At 46.1% G+C, this 16,594-nt stretch overlaps 1 protein-coding gene across 1 annotated transcript in view; it reads right to left on the bottom strand.

Moving 5' to 3' along the window:
- Window positions 1-16,594, bottom strand: part of LOC139760255 (atrial natriuretic peptide receptor 1) — a 469,288-nt gene that overhangs the window by 240,871 nt on the left and 211,823 nt on the right. Inside the window, exon 6 of the mRNA XM_071683187.1 lies at window positions 2,990-3,119. Within this exon, the coding sequence (XP_071539288.1) occupies window positions 2,990-3,119 (130 nt within the window). The remainder of the gene's footprint in view (window positions 1-2,989; window positions 3,120-16,594) is intronic.

Below are 16,594 nucleotides of genomic sequence, written 5' to 3'. Positions count from 1 at the left end.
ACACACACACACACACACACACACACCATTTTCACCACCTCGCTCACCACTTCCCTCCCCTCCTGTATGCGTACATGGGCCTCAAATGTGGCATGCCTTTATGAAGTGGAAATGATCGAATGTTTCTCATTCCACTTTATCTGTATTTCCAATGAAGGGAAGCTGTTATCTTTTATCTCATAAATCGTTATCTTGAAGATATCTTTTTTGTCACTCACTTGATCATGCGTTCTCATATGATGAACTAGGTATTATTATAATCCTCGTAATTCTATAATAACTGTACAATTTCATTCGACTAACTAAATTCAATAAATCGCTATTAAACCTTCTTTTTTTTTTCATTTCTCTCTTAAACCTTTTTTTTTTTTTCATTTCGATCTTAAACCTTCTTTTTTTTTCATTTCGCTCTTAAACCTTCTTTCTTTTTTTCATTTCGCTCTTAAACCTTCTTTTTTTTTATTTCGCTCTTAAACCTTCTTTTTTTTTCATTTCACTCTTAAACCTTCTTTTTTTTCATTTCACTCTTAAACCTTCTTTTTTTTCATTTCACTCTTAAACCTTTCTTTTTTTTTCATTTCGCTCTTAAACCTTTTTTTTTTTTCATTTCGCTCTTAAACCTTCTTTTTTTTTTCATTTCGGTGGAAATCACTCACTCTCACACTATAACATTTCTCAACACATTCAATGCCATACATCAGGGAATACGCTGTCAATTCGAAGGCAGTCCTTTTCAAGTGAGATACATACGTGCATATTATTCATTTATTACTCACATGACTTCAAGGGAGATCAAATGTAATTACAGGCTCTGCATGACACACAGACACACACACACACACACACACACACAGACACACACACACACACACACACACACACACGAGCGTGAAGAGCAATAATTACAATAACGTCGACAATCACCATTCTAGTGTGCATTATCACAGACCAAACGAACATCACAAGTATGACTTCACAGCTGATCTCCCATTAACCTAACTTACGCTTCAGAGATTTCCACTTCAATGTATCATTTTGAGTTCCATTCAACTACGAGAAAGGGAGAGATAGACTGATAGATAAAATAGATAGTATCTGTCTACCTACGAGTACCTTACGACGAGATTTCGCCCCCCCCCCCCCTAAAAAAAAAAGAATAAAATAAAAAATAATAAGGTCTTGCGCCAACACACGCTCATTAATTAATTAACTATTCTAGATTCATCTGGAACTGATTCGAAACCCATGTATCGAACAGTCTTGTGTACCAGGTTCTCTATTCATCTGGAACTGATTCGAATCCCTTGTGTCGAACAGTCTTGCGTACTAGGTTCTCGATTCATCTGGAACTGATTCCAATCCCTTGTGTCGAACAGTCTTGTGTACCAGGTTCTCAATTCATCTGGAACTGATTCGAATCCCTTGTGTCGAACAGTCTTGCGTAACAGGTTCTCGATTCATCTGGAACCGATTCGAGTCCCCTGTGTCGAACATTGTGTACCAGGTTCTAGATTCATCTGGAACTGATTCGAATCCATTGTGTCGAACAGTCTTGTGTACTAGGTTCTCGATTCATCTGGAACTGATTCGAATCCCTTGTGTCGAACTGTCTTGCGTACCAGGTTCTCAATTCATCTGGAACTGATTCGAGTCCCCTGTGTCGAAGTCTTGTATACCAGGTTCTCTATTCATCTGGAACTGATTCGAATCCCTTGTGTCGAACAGTCTTGTGTACCAGGTTCGTCACTTATGCCCCACAAATGTTCGAATCAAAAACTAGACGGAGACAAAATTAACAGAAGTAAACCCCCCCCCCCAAAAAAAAAGGAAAAAAAAAAAGAAAATATAAAAGACCTCAACAAATTGATGGTAACCAGATAAAAAAAAAACAAATGAAAGTGATAGACGTTAAGGTATGCCGTGTGTAAACAAGAACACTCAACAAAAAAACAAAAGAAATGCTGGAATAGTCATTGATGGCCTTCATTCATCTACCTATTCCTGATAATATGTTTTCGTACGTGTTCTTTTACCAGTTTTTCAAAGACTTTTATGACCCATGGACTCATATGGACTCTTGCTAACGAGCCAATACTGCTTCGGTATAAAGTGAGATTCTCCTTCGTGTACTGGTGTGTGTGTGTGTGTCACACATAACCCAATTCTTTTTAGGGCGGAGTCTCTGCAATCTCTGCCTCAACAGCTGACATCATCATCTGTTTCGTTATGGCTGTCTTTGTCCTCTTTAAGTATGATTGGCTGGAGGGAGGGATGGTGGGTTTGTTTCCACCTGAAAGTGAATTTCCTCTAAGCTGATTAACTAACTGCTGTGCTCATGTCATTTCCCCGACATCTCCATCATATCTGACTCGATTTTGATCATCATCTTCTTGATGGTATGACAACTGAAAGCCTCGTTTCTTCTTGCGCTTTGTGGCTGGAAAATAAAGAAATGATTGTTCAGTTGCCAATCTGTATATTCCCAAGAGCTTATTCTCGTCCTTCCTTCTCCTCCCTAAATCCGAAGGGTTTCATGTCAAGAGTTCTGAATCTCCTGTTTGTTTATGGACAACAATAATATCAGCTTTGGGGTTTTGTCTGTCTTATATATATTAGTCTCTTCTTCTTTCAAGTCCTTTTCTTTTGTGGGATTTCCTCATTGCCTCATCAGTGTTCCTTATTCTATAAACTTCTTCTATCCTTTCCTTATTCACTGCTACTTCATCCTGAGTCTATTCTACGTTCCTCTATTCATCCACAGATATTTTTTTTCTGTTCCTCGGTGTCTCCTGTTGGGCCCAAGGGGACCGGTCGCAAGTCATGCTCTCAAAGGATCACGTTCGTGCACAGGTAAAAAGTGTGTAACCTTCTGTTTTCTGTACTTCGTTCTGAGCCCCCTTCTCTCTCTCTCTCTCTCTCCCTCTCTCTCTCTCTCTCTCTCTCTCTCTCTCTCTCTCTCTCTCTCTCTCTCTCTCACCTACACACTTACCATGAGGCTCGGGGCAGAGGGAGTTGTCGAAGCCACAGACGGGCTGGTCCCTCGGCGGACGCCCACCAGGCCAGGAGATGTTCCCTGTGAACTCCAGACTCTCGCTCTCCCCGTAATATGTCGCCACAGACTGTTGGAAGACGGAGGACAGTTAGTCTACAGTCTCGCGAGGGGGTTAGGGAGGTGAAAGGAGTGGGCACAGTCGATGGGTTTAAAGTACTGGAGAAGCCTGGAGGTGGGGGTAAAGGCGTGTGGTTGAGAAATTAGCTGCGACATATACACCCAGTCGGTGTTGGTGTGAGGCACGGAGTTCAGCAGTCCATATAGTCTATCATGAACTGGACAGTCGACTGGGGGAAAGGAATCAACAGTCAGTATGGGTCAAAAGGCCGGAGAGACATGGGGATGGAAAGCGGGTCAACAGACAGTCAAAGGGATGTGAGAAATTAAAACAAATTCAGAGAGAAGTTAAACATTTTAGATTTCAGGTATGGGAAAGCTACGGTGCTGGAATGAATAGTCAGTACATCAGAGTTTCATGAATAAACAGTTTTTTTTAAAAAACAGTCTCTCCATCAAACACATTTTAAAACAGTCACCCCATCAAACAGTTTTTTTTAAACAGTCTCTCCATCAAACACACTTTTAAAATAGTCACCCCATCAAACAGTTTTTTTAAACAGTCTCTCCATCAAACTCACTTTTAAAACTGTCTAAATCTATATCAAACAGTCTCTAAATGAAACAGTTTTTAAAACCGTCTCTCCATTAAACACTTTCTAAAACAGTCTCTCCATCAAAATCTCAAATCTTAACAGCCAAGAGAGGCCATGGAAAACATGACAGGAACTTAACTTACTTCCTTACGTGGGAATAACTGATAGAATGGGTAGGAAGGATGGAGAATTATGTATATCAACTGACTGTTATATTTTTCTCTTATGTCTCCCCTGATGATGTGATTATTACACGAAAGTGCACTTGGGAACTTATCGTGTTTCATTTTCCCCGTGGACTCATAGGAATATATATATATATATATATATATATATATATATATATATATATATATATATATATATATATATATATATATATAAGAACGTAGTATAGTTATATCTAGTCAGGCATGAACCATGCACTCATTTTACCATGTCATTACATGCACATCATGCACTCCTGTACATCTTAAAAGTCCCGGGATGGAACGGAGGAAATCCTTGTCATGCAATTTCCTCTAAGTGGATAAGATTTTTATGACGTTAACAAAACGAGGTTTTCCCATCCATCTCGACTCGAAGCTCCTGTGTACGACTGTGCGTGTGCGCGAGGTCCTGGGGTTTACGATGGTTTGTCCTTTGACCTTGACCCTTAAGGTCAAATGCCAGGCTATTTGGTAAATCCAAGGGTCGTACCGTCGGTCGTGCTCAATGGGCAGTACCGTCGTGCTCGAGGGTCGTACCGTCGTGTTCAAGGGACGTATCCTCGTGCTCAAGGGTCGTACCGTCGTGTTCAAGGGTCGTATCATCGTGCTCAAGGGCCGTACCGTCGTGCTCAAGGGTCGTACCGTCGTGGTGCTCAAGGATCGTACCGTCGTGGTGCTCAAGGATTGTACCGTCGTGCTCAAGGGTCGTATCATCGTGTTCAAGGATCGCACCGTCGTGCTCAAGAATCGTTCCGTCGTGGTGCTCATGGGTCGTACCGTCGTGCTCAAGGGTCACACCGTCGTGTTCAAGGGTCGTACCGTCGTGCTCAGGGGTGGTACGCCAACACCAAATCATTTCTCTTGCACCGCATGCACTGTATACGATCCCTGGGTTACATTACGCTTCGAGTGGGAAGTTTAATTATCTAATTACCTAACCTACGGTTGAATTACATTGGCACGTTGTATCTATAGGCCATTTACCTCGGCAATTACCTCAGCCACAAGCCATTTAAAGTCGCTATAACCGTGATGCAAAGGCCAATTTATCGTCTACTTATATTTATATCCAATTTATTATTGTTATGTCCAATTTCGTGGTAACTAATGAATGACGTAGCTTCATTCCTTTGCCATCATAAGTAAGGTAAAAATAGTTCGTTCAAGACGTCTGGAGGTTCGAATCCCTTACGTTGAACAGTCTTATGTACCTCAGGTCCTTCACTGATGCTCATAAAAACGTTCGAGTCAAAAAGTAGAAGACGGAGCCAAAATTACGAAGAGAAATAATCCAAAAAGAAGACGGAGCCAAAATTACGAAGAGAAATAATCCAAAAAACGACCACGACAAATTAACGTTAACCAGGTAAACGCCAAATGAAATAACAGACGTTACTGTAAACCATCTTGTAAACAAGAACACTAAACAAATAAAAGAAATGCTCGAATACTCATTGTCTCTATCAGCAGTGGACTAATGTTAAGGGATGCAGTGTGTTGTAAACAAAGAACACCAAACAAACAAAACAAAGGAAATGCTCGAATATTCATCGTCTCTTGTCGTGTTCTTGTAAACAAGAACACGACAGAGACAACCAAAGTAAAAGAAGTACTCGGATGTTCTCTGTCTCCATCAGCAATGACTTTTTGTAACAAAGACGTCCCCCCACTACCAGAGGTTTTACTCGCTACATGAATTTCACAGGATGGATTTCACACTTGATTTCACACTTTTTTTTTTTTTTCCCCTACGATTACCTATTCACCACCACACGTGTCCACGTCTATCATCAACTAGAGACAGAGAGATCCTAATGACCTCATTAACCCACGAGCTAGCTCTCTCTCTCTCTCTCTCTCTCTCTCTCTCTCTCTCTCTCTCTCTCTCTCTCTCTCTCTCTCGATTCGCACACAGGAATCTCCCAACACACACACACACACACACACACACACACACACACACCTCATGCTCTGCCCATCCTCTTTCACTGAATCTATGTCTGTCCTGTGGAACCCGAGAGCTGTCTGCCTCTCTCCCCCGATTCCATCTACTGTGGATTAAGGCTTAAGTGGTCCCATTGCCGTTCTCCAACATAGACCCTATCATAGACCATTAGATCGTCTTGTTACCTGTCCTTCCTCCCCACGTACTGACTGGCAGTAGATTAACTGGTCGGAGACCATCACAGTTCCTGTTAATCTATTCTTGCACTGTTCCCCCAAAGGAGTTTTTATCAATATCTGTCCTTTTCTCAATATGGTCCTCCAGCAGATAACCTCGCCACAGACCAATATGGACTTCAGTTATCTGTCGTTACCATATTCTGTTCACCAGCGGATAACTTCGTGGTAAACCATCAGGGCTTTTGTTATCTGTCCTTCCCATGTATTGTCCTCCAGCAGATAACCTCGCCACAGACCAATATGGACCTCAGTTATCTGTCGTTACCATATTCTCTTCACCAGCAGATAACTTCGTCGTAAACCATCAAGGCTTTTATCTGTCCTTCCCATGTACTGTTCACCAGCAGATAACTTCGTCGTAAACCATCAGGGCTTACGTTATCTGTCCTTCCCATGTACTGTCCTACAGCAGATAACCTGGTCGCAAACCATCAGGGCTTTTGTTGTCTGTCCTTCCCATGTACTGTCTTCCAGTAGACCATTAGGCCTTTTAACTCAAATCCCATGGATCCTCGTGTGTGTGTGTGTGTGTGTGTGTGTGTGTGTGTGTGTGTGTGTGTGTGTGTGTGTCGTGTCCTGTCCGGTAACAGACAACTTGTGTCATAAACCATCGGGTCTCTTGTCCTCGGTCCTTCACGTGTGGAGCACCCGATTCTAACAGGATCCTGCACAAAAATGTCATTTCGAAAACCATTTCGTCTTTGCATTCGAATGCCTCTCCCTACTCTCTCTCTCTCTCTCTCTCTCTCTCTGTCGCTGGATGGCTTTAGGTACTTTGGGTAGAAGTTTCCTAATATCTTACCTCTCCCCCCCCAACCCAACGTCAACAAACTTTTAGCTCCCACGTCTAATGAGTTCTCAGGAGTTTATTGTTTTTCAGTGATGAGTCTCACCGAAGAGAATCAGATTCGCTTACGTACGTATCCTCCGCAAGTGACGACTCATTACCGACTATAGACGAACGGGTTCCAATGCCATACTGAACAATGCATTTAATTACCTATGAATATAATCACAGTAAGGCCCACAGTCTCACTGTAGCCTAACATCAAAACACCTCCTGTAACTCTGGCATCCAAAGCCTCTCGATTCATGCCCGTATATACATTGGCTATACATTTCATATACATTTTATTCAATACTTTTGCAGGTCATTAGTCAGTCGTTTGAACACGACGGTACGACGTCCCTGAGCACGACGGTACGACCTGTGAAAACAAAAGGTGCGGCCCCTTGAACACGACGGTACGACCTCTCTGAACACGACAGTACGACCTCCCTGAACACGATGGTACGACCTCCATGAACACGACGGCACGACCTCCCTGAACACGACGGTGCGACCTCTCTAAACACGACGGTATGACCTCCCTAAACACGACAGCACGACCTCCCTGAACACGATGGTACGACCTCCCTGAACACGACGGCACGACCTTGAACACGACGGCACGACCTTGAACACGACGGACCCCCTACCTTTGGCTATGAACATCGTGTACCGCGACCCTGGACGGATGAATTCTAACTCGTTACGGGCGGGAAACGAACCCTGGAGTGGAGATTATCGAACACTGCGCCGGCAAGCCAATATATACCACAGTGGCCACAATGACCCAGTATAACACAGTCGCGTTTCACGTTCCCAGCTCCCTATCATTTCACGTGGCTCCAGACCTGATGGTAATGCAATTCACGCGCCAAGCAACGGGAAAGAGACAGTGTTCGATACCAACAGAACTTTGTTTTTTTACATATATCAAGAAAAGACACTTGGATCTCGTAATCGCTCAAGGGCTAAAGGCACTCACTACAGGTGCTTGTGTCTATAGAGAGAGAGAGAGAGAGAGAGAGAGAGAGAGAGAGAGAGAGAGAGAGAGAGAGAGAGAGAGAGAGAGAGAAAGAGAAAACTGAGCATCAGAGGCGATTGGCGGCAAGGCATCTGATTCCCAGCCCGATCCCTCATGTCCCCACTGAGCGTCAAGCCACTCCACTGGGTCATTCACACACCCCGACAGCCACCTTTTCGCCCCTTATGAACACTCGAAGACACCTCAGTTCACGGCATCCCACCCTTGGGTCATTCAGGCATATGGTAACCCCACCTCTGCCCTTACGGACACCTCAGTCCACGGCCTCGCCAGTCAAAAAAAATTGGGAGGCGAAACGAAAATCAAAAAAACGTAACCCCTCCTCCGTCCTCCACTGGCATTTTACGAGTCTCATTACATCCAGTGGCTCCGCGCCATCCATGCGAGGATGGGAGATCCACATCCGACTTCATACACCCTTCCGTCCTTGTATCATTACCTTGCTTAACGGCCTCCTAACTCAACTCGCCTTAATCCACAGGTTCATCTCCTCCGACCTGATGAAAACGCATTCCATGACGCCACACAGACATCAAGCCCGGGGTTGCGAGGGTGGTAGTGGCGGCGGAGGAGGAGAAGGAGGAGCGAGGCGCTAACACACGACCTGTACTGTATAAGCATTTGATAAACTCGGATCTTCGAGGTGCATCTCGAAAGGCCGCTTCGAATGCGAGACGCTTGGGGTTGGAGGAAGGGGGAGGATGAGGTTGGGGAGAGGTCCTAGATAGACACAGCCCTTCGTTCTGGTGGTGTGAGATGGGATGGGGGGTGCAAGATGGGAGAGAAGGGAAGGGGGGACAACACCAGGGATCTGGGTTGGGAAGAGATGGGATGGTGTTGAGGGGTTGCGAGATGGGAGCGAAGGGAAGGGGAACGGGGGGGACAACACCAGGGATCTGGGTTCGGGAGAGATGGGAGAGATCCTAGATAGACACAGCCCTTCGTTCTGGTGGGGTGAGATGGGATGGGGGTTGCGAGATGGGAGGGAAGGGGAATGGAGGGACAACACCAGGGATCCAAGTTCTCTCGTAAGAAACACTTTACGACCTACAGACCAGGGCGTCACGACCCACGCCAAACCCACCTGGAGTCCTTAAGCTTAACGCCTCCTGCAAAACGGAAAGTTGATCGTGTTATGTGATGGTGCACCGTGGGCTTGGACATGTCGTACCATGTCGTATTAACGAGTTAATGGGACGTGTGTGTGTGTGTGTGTGTGTGTGTGTGTGTGTGTGTGTGTGTGTGTGTGTGTGTGTGTGTGTGTGTTGGTTACTATCTGGGTTACGAGATGCGAGTTTTTCTCTCGTGTTGCCCCGTCTCATAACCTCGTATACGTGTACCTTGTATTTACTCCTTTACACACACACACACACACACACACACACACACACAGAGTGGTATTCACAATGAACTGATGGTCGAGACTCGTCCATAGGCGTCGTACTACACAAAAAACTACATAAATCTAAAAACCACGATCGAGAGAGAACGTCCAAATCACCCAATCATTCTCCACCAGCCTATGTTACCACATCCACCACGTATCAGAACAGCACTGAAAGCCGGAAGCGAAGACGAGAGAAAAATGCTATTTTTCATTTCTTTTCTTTTCTTTTAAGACGGCGTAACTCAAGGGCTGCAGAGAGAAAGAGAGAGAGAGAGAGAGAGAGAGAGAGAGAGAGAGAGAGAGAGAGAGAGAGAGAGAGAGAGAGAGAGAGAGAGGAGGATCCAACACCATAGTTTAAAATCAAGATCGCTCAGCACCCGGAGGTCGGGGTGGTTGCTATCACTCTTCAGCCACTCTTGAAGTTGAAACTTTGTTACTGAAGGCAACTGTACGATCGGTCACACACACACACACACACACACACACACACACACACACACACACACACATTTACATTTACACAGCACTTGACGGGAAGAATGAATGATCTAATGCTTCCTGTCTCATGCCAAGGCTACACGCGTACGAAAACCTCAAACTCAATCACCACCAAACAATTCGAATCCCGAAAAAAAAAATTAAAGAAGCGAAACTCACTAGAACCCTCAGACTTAGCCATGAGCATTGGTTAAAAAGAAAAACAAAGAAAGGGTTTCCATTGGCGTGATGATCCGACTACCAGCTTTGTTTACGTGTGTGTGTGTGTGTGTGTGTGTATGTGTGTGTGTGTGTGTGTGTGTGAGTGTGTGTGTGGGTGTGTGTGTGTGTGTGTGAGGGTGTGGTGTGTGTGGTGGATGCTCATTAATACCTCACGGTGCTGGGTAACTTCGTGACGACGAGACGTATACCAAAGGGGATGATCCTCCCTCCGGCTCTCGCTACTCGTAAACATGATGGCACTGGTGCCTCGTTTTCAAAGCAATCCTTACCTCACTGTGGGGACTTTACCTCTCCCTCTCTCTCTCTCTCTCTCTCTCTCTCTCTCTCTCTCTCTCTCTCTCTCTCTCTCTCTCTCTTTGACACACACACACACACACACATACACATACTCCACGGCTCTTAATAATCACTGTCAAATATATGGCTTCTGATTATATATACATACACTTCCCACGTATTCCCTGCGTGTCGTAGAAGGAGACTAAAAGGGGAGGGAGCGGGGGTGGGTGAGGGTGGGGGGTGGGGGCTGGAAATCCTTTCCTCCCGTTTTTACTTTTCCAAAAGAAGGAACAGAGAAGGGGTCCAAGTGAGGATATTCTCTCTAAGGCTCAGTCCTCTGTTCTTAACGAGACCTCGCTAACGCGGGAAAAGGCGAAAATGTAGCGGGAAATGGCGAATATGTATGTAAAAAGGAATATATATATATAATTTTGCTTGCAAGTTCTGACAGCCCCTTTACGGCGATATATCCCATTTGTAGATTTGATCACTTAACAATTGTTAATGTCTCTGGTTGTCACTGAGGAAAATGCGAGTTCACAAAACTGCTTCATCTATGTCCCGTTGTCCACTGTACGCAATCGGGTTAAAGTAATTACCTTCACGGCTTTAATATAACCGTAAAAGTAACTGCTTCTAATAGTCAATACTACCATAATATCATTGATCTCAGTACTTGATATAATCGTAAAGTAATCGCCTTGCACGGTCAGCACAAGTCTATTGCTTCCGATAGTTAATACAACCCCGAAAAAAATTTAGACTTTCAAAAGGCTAACACAACCGGAGAGTCACTGTTTTTCTGGTCATTAACACAACCATAATGTTGGGGGGGGGGTTGAGCCTCGACCAACCCAACGCCCCCCAGCACAACCCAGGAGGAGGAGGGGCAGAACCAGCCACCACCACACACTTCAGGCCCGATCATAAACACGATTACGAAGACGTGGTTTCAGTCCGTTCACCTCCCGGGCGTCAGCGATCATGTACGAGGGGGGATTAAGTTTGGCATTAGGGTTTAAAGAGTCGATCCACCGTTGAGGGATTCAATCCTAAGGAATAATGAGGATGACTGAGGGCAGATTTGGCCACCCTCCTTCCCTCTCGCGCCCCCCCAAAGGGATTTGAACTCGGGAGGGACCATAAGTGTGTGAAAGAAGAAAGTTAAGAGTAAATGTGAATAAGAGCAAGGTTATTAGGTACAGTAGGGTTAAGGGTCAAGTCAACTGGGAGGTGAGTTTGAATGGAGAAAAACTGGAGGAAGTGAAGTGTTTTAGATATCTGGGAGTGGATCTGGCAGCGGATGGAACTATGGAAGCGGAAGTGGATCATAGGGTGGGGGAGGGGGCGAAAATTCTGGGAGCCTTGAAGAATGTGTGGAAGTCGAGAACATTATCTCGGAAAGCAAAAATGGGTATGTTTGAAGGAATAGTGGTTCCAACAATGTTGTATGGTTGCGATATATGTGTCGGAGGTGGAGGGAACGAGAAGAAGTGGGAGACCAAATTGGAGGTGGAAAGATGGAGTGAAAAAGATTTTGTGTGATCGGGGCCTGAACATGCAGGAGGGTGAAAGGAGGGCAAGGAATAGAGTGAATTGGAGCGATGTGGTATACCGGGGTTGACGTGCTGTCAGTGGATTGAATCAGGGCATGTGAAGCGTCTGGGGTAAACCATGGAAAGCTGTGTAGGTACGTATATTTGCGTGTGTGGACGTATGTATATACATGTGTATGGGGGTGGGTTGGGCCATTTCTTTCGTCTGTTTCCTTGCGCTACCTCGCAAACGCGGGAGACAGCGACAATATATATATATATATATATATATATATATATATATATATATATATATATATATATATATATAGAGAGAGAGAGAGAGAGAGAGAGAGAGAGAGAGAGAGTGATTGAAGACTTACCACAACACCTACGGTGTTTTCGTCCTATTACCTCCCTCACGTTAAGCATACAACACCCCTTCTCCCCCCCCAGCTTGAGGGCACCCACAGCCCTCACCAGCACACAAGCTTAAACTTCTACAATACACAGCTCTTTGACATCCATAAGACCACCCCACTCCAACATCATCCCCCAGGACATAACATCAACAGCCTTCCCTTTCTTAACATCAACAGACCACGTCTCAGCATCCACCAGACCCTCCAGGTCTTACTTAGCATCCACAGACCACCACATCTTAACATCCACAGACCTCCCTAAGCCTTCAGCATCCAGACAGCCGTAGAGACCCAGGCGCCGCTACCAACACACACACACACACACACACACACACACACACACACAAGCCTGCATGGCCCATAAGCAAGGACCACGACTCGTTGGGTTTTGACAGCCACGTCCACCACCCTCAGGTGCGCGCGAGGGTAAGGTGGTGTGGTTGGTTAGCCCGGCCGTGGTTCCCTCAGCTTTAGCACGCTGGCCTCCTGGTGCGCTGGGCGTGCTTCGTCTCTCGTCTCTGAATTATGTAGACGACGTCGCCCCGGGAAACAGACACCTCCGGCCGGGGAAGGTAGGGCAGGACCCGAGTCTACTGTGTGGTGCTGGTGTTTATGGTCGGGTGTGTGTGTGTGTGTGTGTGCACGAACGGTTGAGGAAAATTAATGTCGCCTCAGAGATACGATGGCGAGGAAAGAAAATAACATCACCTCCAGGTTGAAATCGGAAGAAAAACATAATGCTTTCTTCCATAACCAAAGGGATTCTTTACGTATTGCGTAACTCGGTAATAAACGTGCGTCAGATGTAGGGTTTGAAAAGAACATTGAGAAAAAACTTCGCTCTGAGGTATATTGTTCTCATAACCAGTACTGATCTTTTGTGGTTTTACCGATCCGGGAAACCAAGCTACGTCGAAATTACTTTTCCATGTGTCTATTCGAGGATATATATATATATATATATACACTTTCCACAAGGCGTATCCTAACCTATCATCATACATTTTATTATAAATCCATAAATGCTACTTGCGAAGCCTACAATGTCTCAAAGCATTTCTCGTACATACTCTTCAACGCAAACACCTGATCCACACCTGATCCACATATTCTCCATCCCTCTTGGAGCCAGAGATCCAAATCAGATGGTCTGTGCGAGCCATCAGCCTTTTTAATCACTACTGTCCTATACTTTGTACTATAAGACTCGGTATTATGATGGGAGGAAGATGGGTGGTGCCCGGTGAGGGGAGGTCGTCAGCAAGGACGAGTTATGCCGCCATGGCAGTTTAATCTGTTCATAGTCAGGGTGGTGAGGGAGGTAAATGGAAGCGTCTTGGAGCGGAGGGCGGGCGGGTTCTTCAGCACCCTGAGGGTGTTTGGAGCAAGGGAGGCGAACCAGTCCAGGGAGAAGCTCCAGAAACTGGAGTCCAAGTTTGGGGAAGTTGCGTGGAAGGAGAGAGAGAGGGAGAGAGTTGAGAGTTATTCGCAAGAAAAGTAAAGGTAATGAGATGCTGCAAGGGGAAGGGGGGGGCATCAGACAAGCTTCATCGAGTGTAAGACGAAATGGGAAGAAACCTGCAGGAAATGGGAGTGTTTCAGCCATCTGGGAGTGGTCGAGGCAGCGGATGGAGCCTTTGGGGGCTGAAATGAGTCGGTCACAGGGTTAGAGAAGCGTCTGAGGCTCCCGGATGCACTAAGTAACACGTGAACGGAGCTCAGGGTGTGCAAGGGCAAAGATGGGTATGCTTGAAGGTACCTGTCTGTAGTCCCGAAGGTGTTGCATGGATATATAAGTCTTGCGCCTTGAACGCAAAAGGAAGGGAAGAAGAGGCGAATAAGTCGTTGAACGCAAAAGGAAGGGAAGAAGAGGCGATTATGTCGTTGAACGCAAAAGGAAGGGAAGAAGAGGCGATTATGTCGTTGAACGCAAAAGGAAGGGAAGAAGAGGCGATTATGTCGTTGAACGAAAAAAGGAAGGGAAGAAGAGGCAAATATGTCGTTGAACGCAAATGGAAGGGAAGAAGAGGTGAATATGTCGGAAATTATATTTCTGAGGATATGTGGCGCGAGGCGCGTTGATCGTGGCGTAAATGACGGGGTCGTAGACAGGTGCATTGACCGAGGGCTTGAGACCCCAAGTCTGTCAGTCTGTCTGTGTCTGTGGACGTAAACAGTAAGTTCTGTGGCGACGTCAGATGGCATAGCGAAACCCTAACACACAAAAGAGTTCAGAAGCGATATGTTCCCAAAGTTGAACAGAATCCATGGAATCTCCCGCCGTTTTCGAAAGGTAAAGGCAAGCTCTGGAGAGGTGAATCAGTTGTGAAATTTCAGAAAACGAATGAAGACGAGGAAGGCCAGATACGTCAAGAGGATATGAAAGCCGATACAGACAGGAATGCCAAGGTGAATGAGGGAAAATGATGGAACTTAGGTGAAATCCAAGAAAGGATGAAGCATATATAAACAACTGAGTGAAATATGAAAGGCTGGAGCATATACGAAAACCAAAACAGATTGTGAAAAGCTGGAGCATTATACGACATACAGAACAGTGTGAAAAGCTGGAGCAGAAACGAAGTATAAAACAGGTTTGAAAAGCTGATGAAAAGACGGATTCTGAAACAGGTGTGGAAGCTGAGCCCACAAGTCTCTAAACAGGTGTGGGAGCTCAGCGATTATCCCACGGGTTCAGAAGAGCCTGAGAAGATCAAAATAAGGCTACCATGAGCCCCCCAAGCGCAGCAGGCATGGTCACCACCACCAAAAGCGTCGCCTGCCCGCCAGTCATCATTATCAGGGAGAGAGGACAGACCAAGTGGGAGGGTGGAAAGTGACGAAGAGAAACAGGTGAGTGTGTGGCCCAGAGACCAAGACAGGTGATGGGCAATAACGTGTCGTAAGTGGGTTGGTTGGACGACTGATTGGGGAACTTCCATCATCTCAACGAAGATGAGGAGGAGGAGGAGGAGGAAGATGAGAAGGAGGAGGAGGAGGAGGAGAATAAATCAGAATGAGGAGGGAAACGGAAAGGCCTATGTTCAAATCTAGAGAGAAGGTGGGGAACTGGAGGGAGTCAGTATATTAAAAAGGTGGAATGCGAGTTTGTCTCTGTGTGGGACGTGTAGAGGTAGAGTCATCTTTGATGTGGAGTGAGTGGAGGGCGGAGTCTCCCTCGGTGTGGAGCGAGTGGAGGACGGAGTCTCCCTCGGTGTAGAGCGAGTGGAGGGCGAGTCTCCGTCGGTGTGGAGGGAGTGGAGGGTCACTACCCCTCCGTGTGGAGGGAGTGGAGGGTCACTACCCCTCCGTGTGGAGGGAGTGGTGGCGAGCAGCCAATATTTCATGAAGGGAGACCAGACGCTCTGCATAAAGCTGATGCCTCCTTCCTCCAAAGTACAAGGTCCTCCTCGGCGTCCTCACCTGCCGTCACACCCTACGGTGCCATCACACTCACCTGGCCCTCGACTACTCCTACACCTCCTCCTTCCTTCCCCGCCTCAAGTGCCACCAACCGATGGAAACAAAGTGTCCTTCTCTTCAAACCATCTGGGGAACGAGAGCCAAGTCTTCAACCCTCTTGCTAAGAGCAAACAGCTTCGTCCTCCTCGACCCTCCAGTTGGATACAAGACTCCAGTCACCCACTTGTGCTGCTAGAATTGGATCCCCTTTCACTGTGAGCCTTTCCCTATACGCATATCCAACGCGAACCATCTTCTTCGTTGTGCTGTGAGCAGAACGCTCCTCACTCCTGCTGAAGATACAAAGCCGAACATTCTTTCCTCTTACTGGAGGCTGACCGCCGCTCATCCAACTCTCTTGTTGAGGGTAGAACCCCATTCATCCAACTCTCTTATGTAAGGTAGAACCCAACACATCCTGTCCTTTCGTTGACGTAGAACGCTACTCATCCAAACCCTCTTCCCGGAAGGGTTGAACGCCACTATCCTAAACCTCCCGTTTCCAGACCGCCCTCCTTTCCTATCCTGGAATCATCCAACGTCTTCCTTTTGTTGAAAGTAAACAACATTTTCCATTTCTCACCACTTAGAAACCGAATTCCTCTTGCCCTTACCCCATCCCTCGGGAAGCAACACTGCTCACCCATCCCTCTGGAAGCAACACTGCTCACCCATCCCTCTGGAAGCAACACTGCTCACCCATCCCTCTGGAAGCAACACTGCTCACCCATCTCTCTGGAAGCATTAATGCTGATCCATCCCTCTGGAAGCAAAACTGCTCACCCATCCCTCTGGAAGCAATAATGCTCACCCATCCCTC

Source organism: Panulirus ornatus, chromosome 36, assembly GCF_036320965.1.
Source record: "Panulirus ornatus isolate Po-2019 chromosome 36, ASM3632096v1, whole genome shotgun sequence".
In the NCBI taxonomy this organism is placed as follows: domain Eukaryota; kingdom Metazoa; phylum Arthropoda; class Malacostraca; order Decapoda; family Palinuridae; genus Panulirus; species Panulirus ornatus.
The sequence above is the reverse complement of the archived record's forward strand: the minus strand, read 5'-3'. Positions and strand labels throughout refer to the sequence as shown.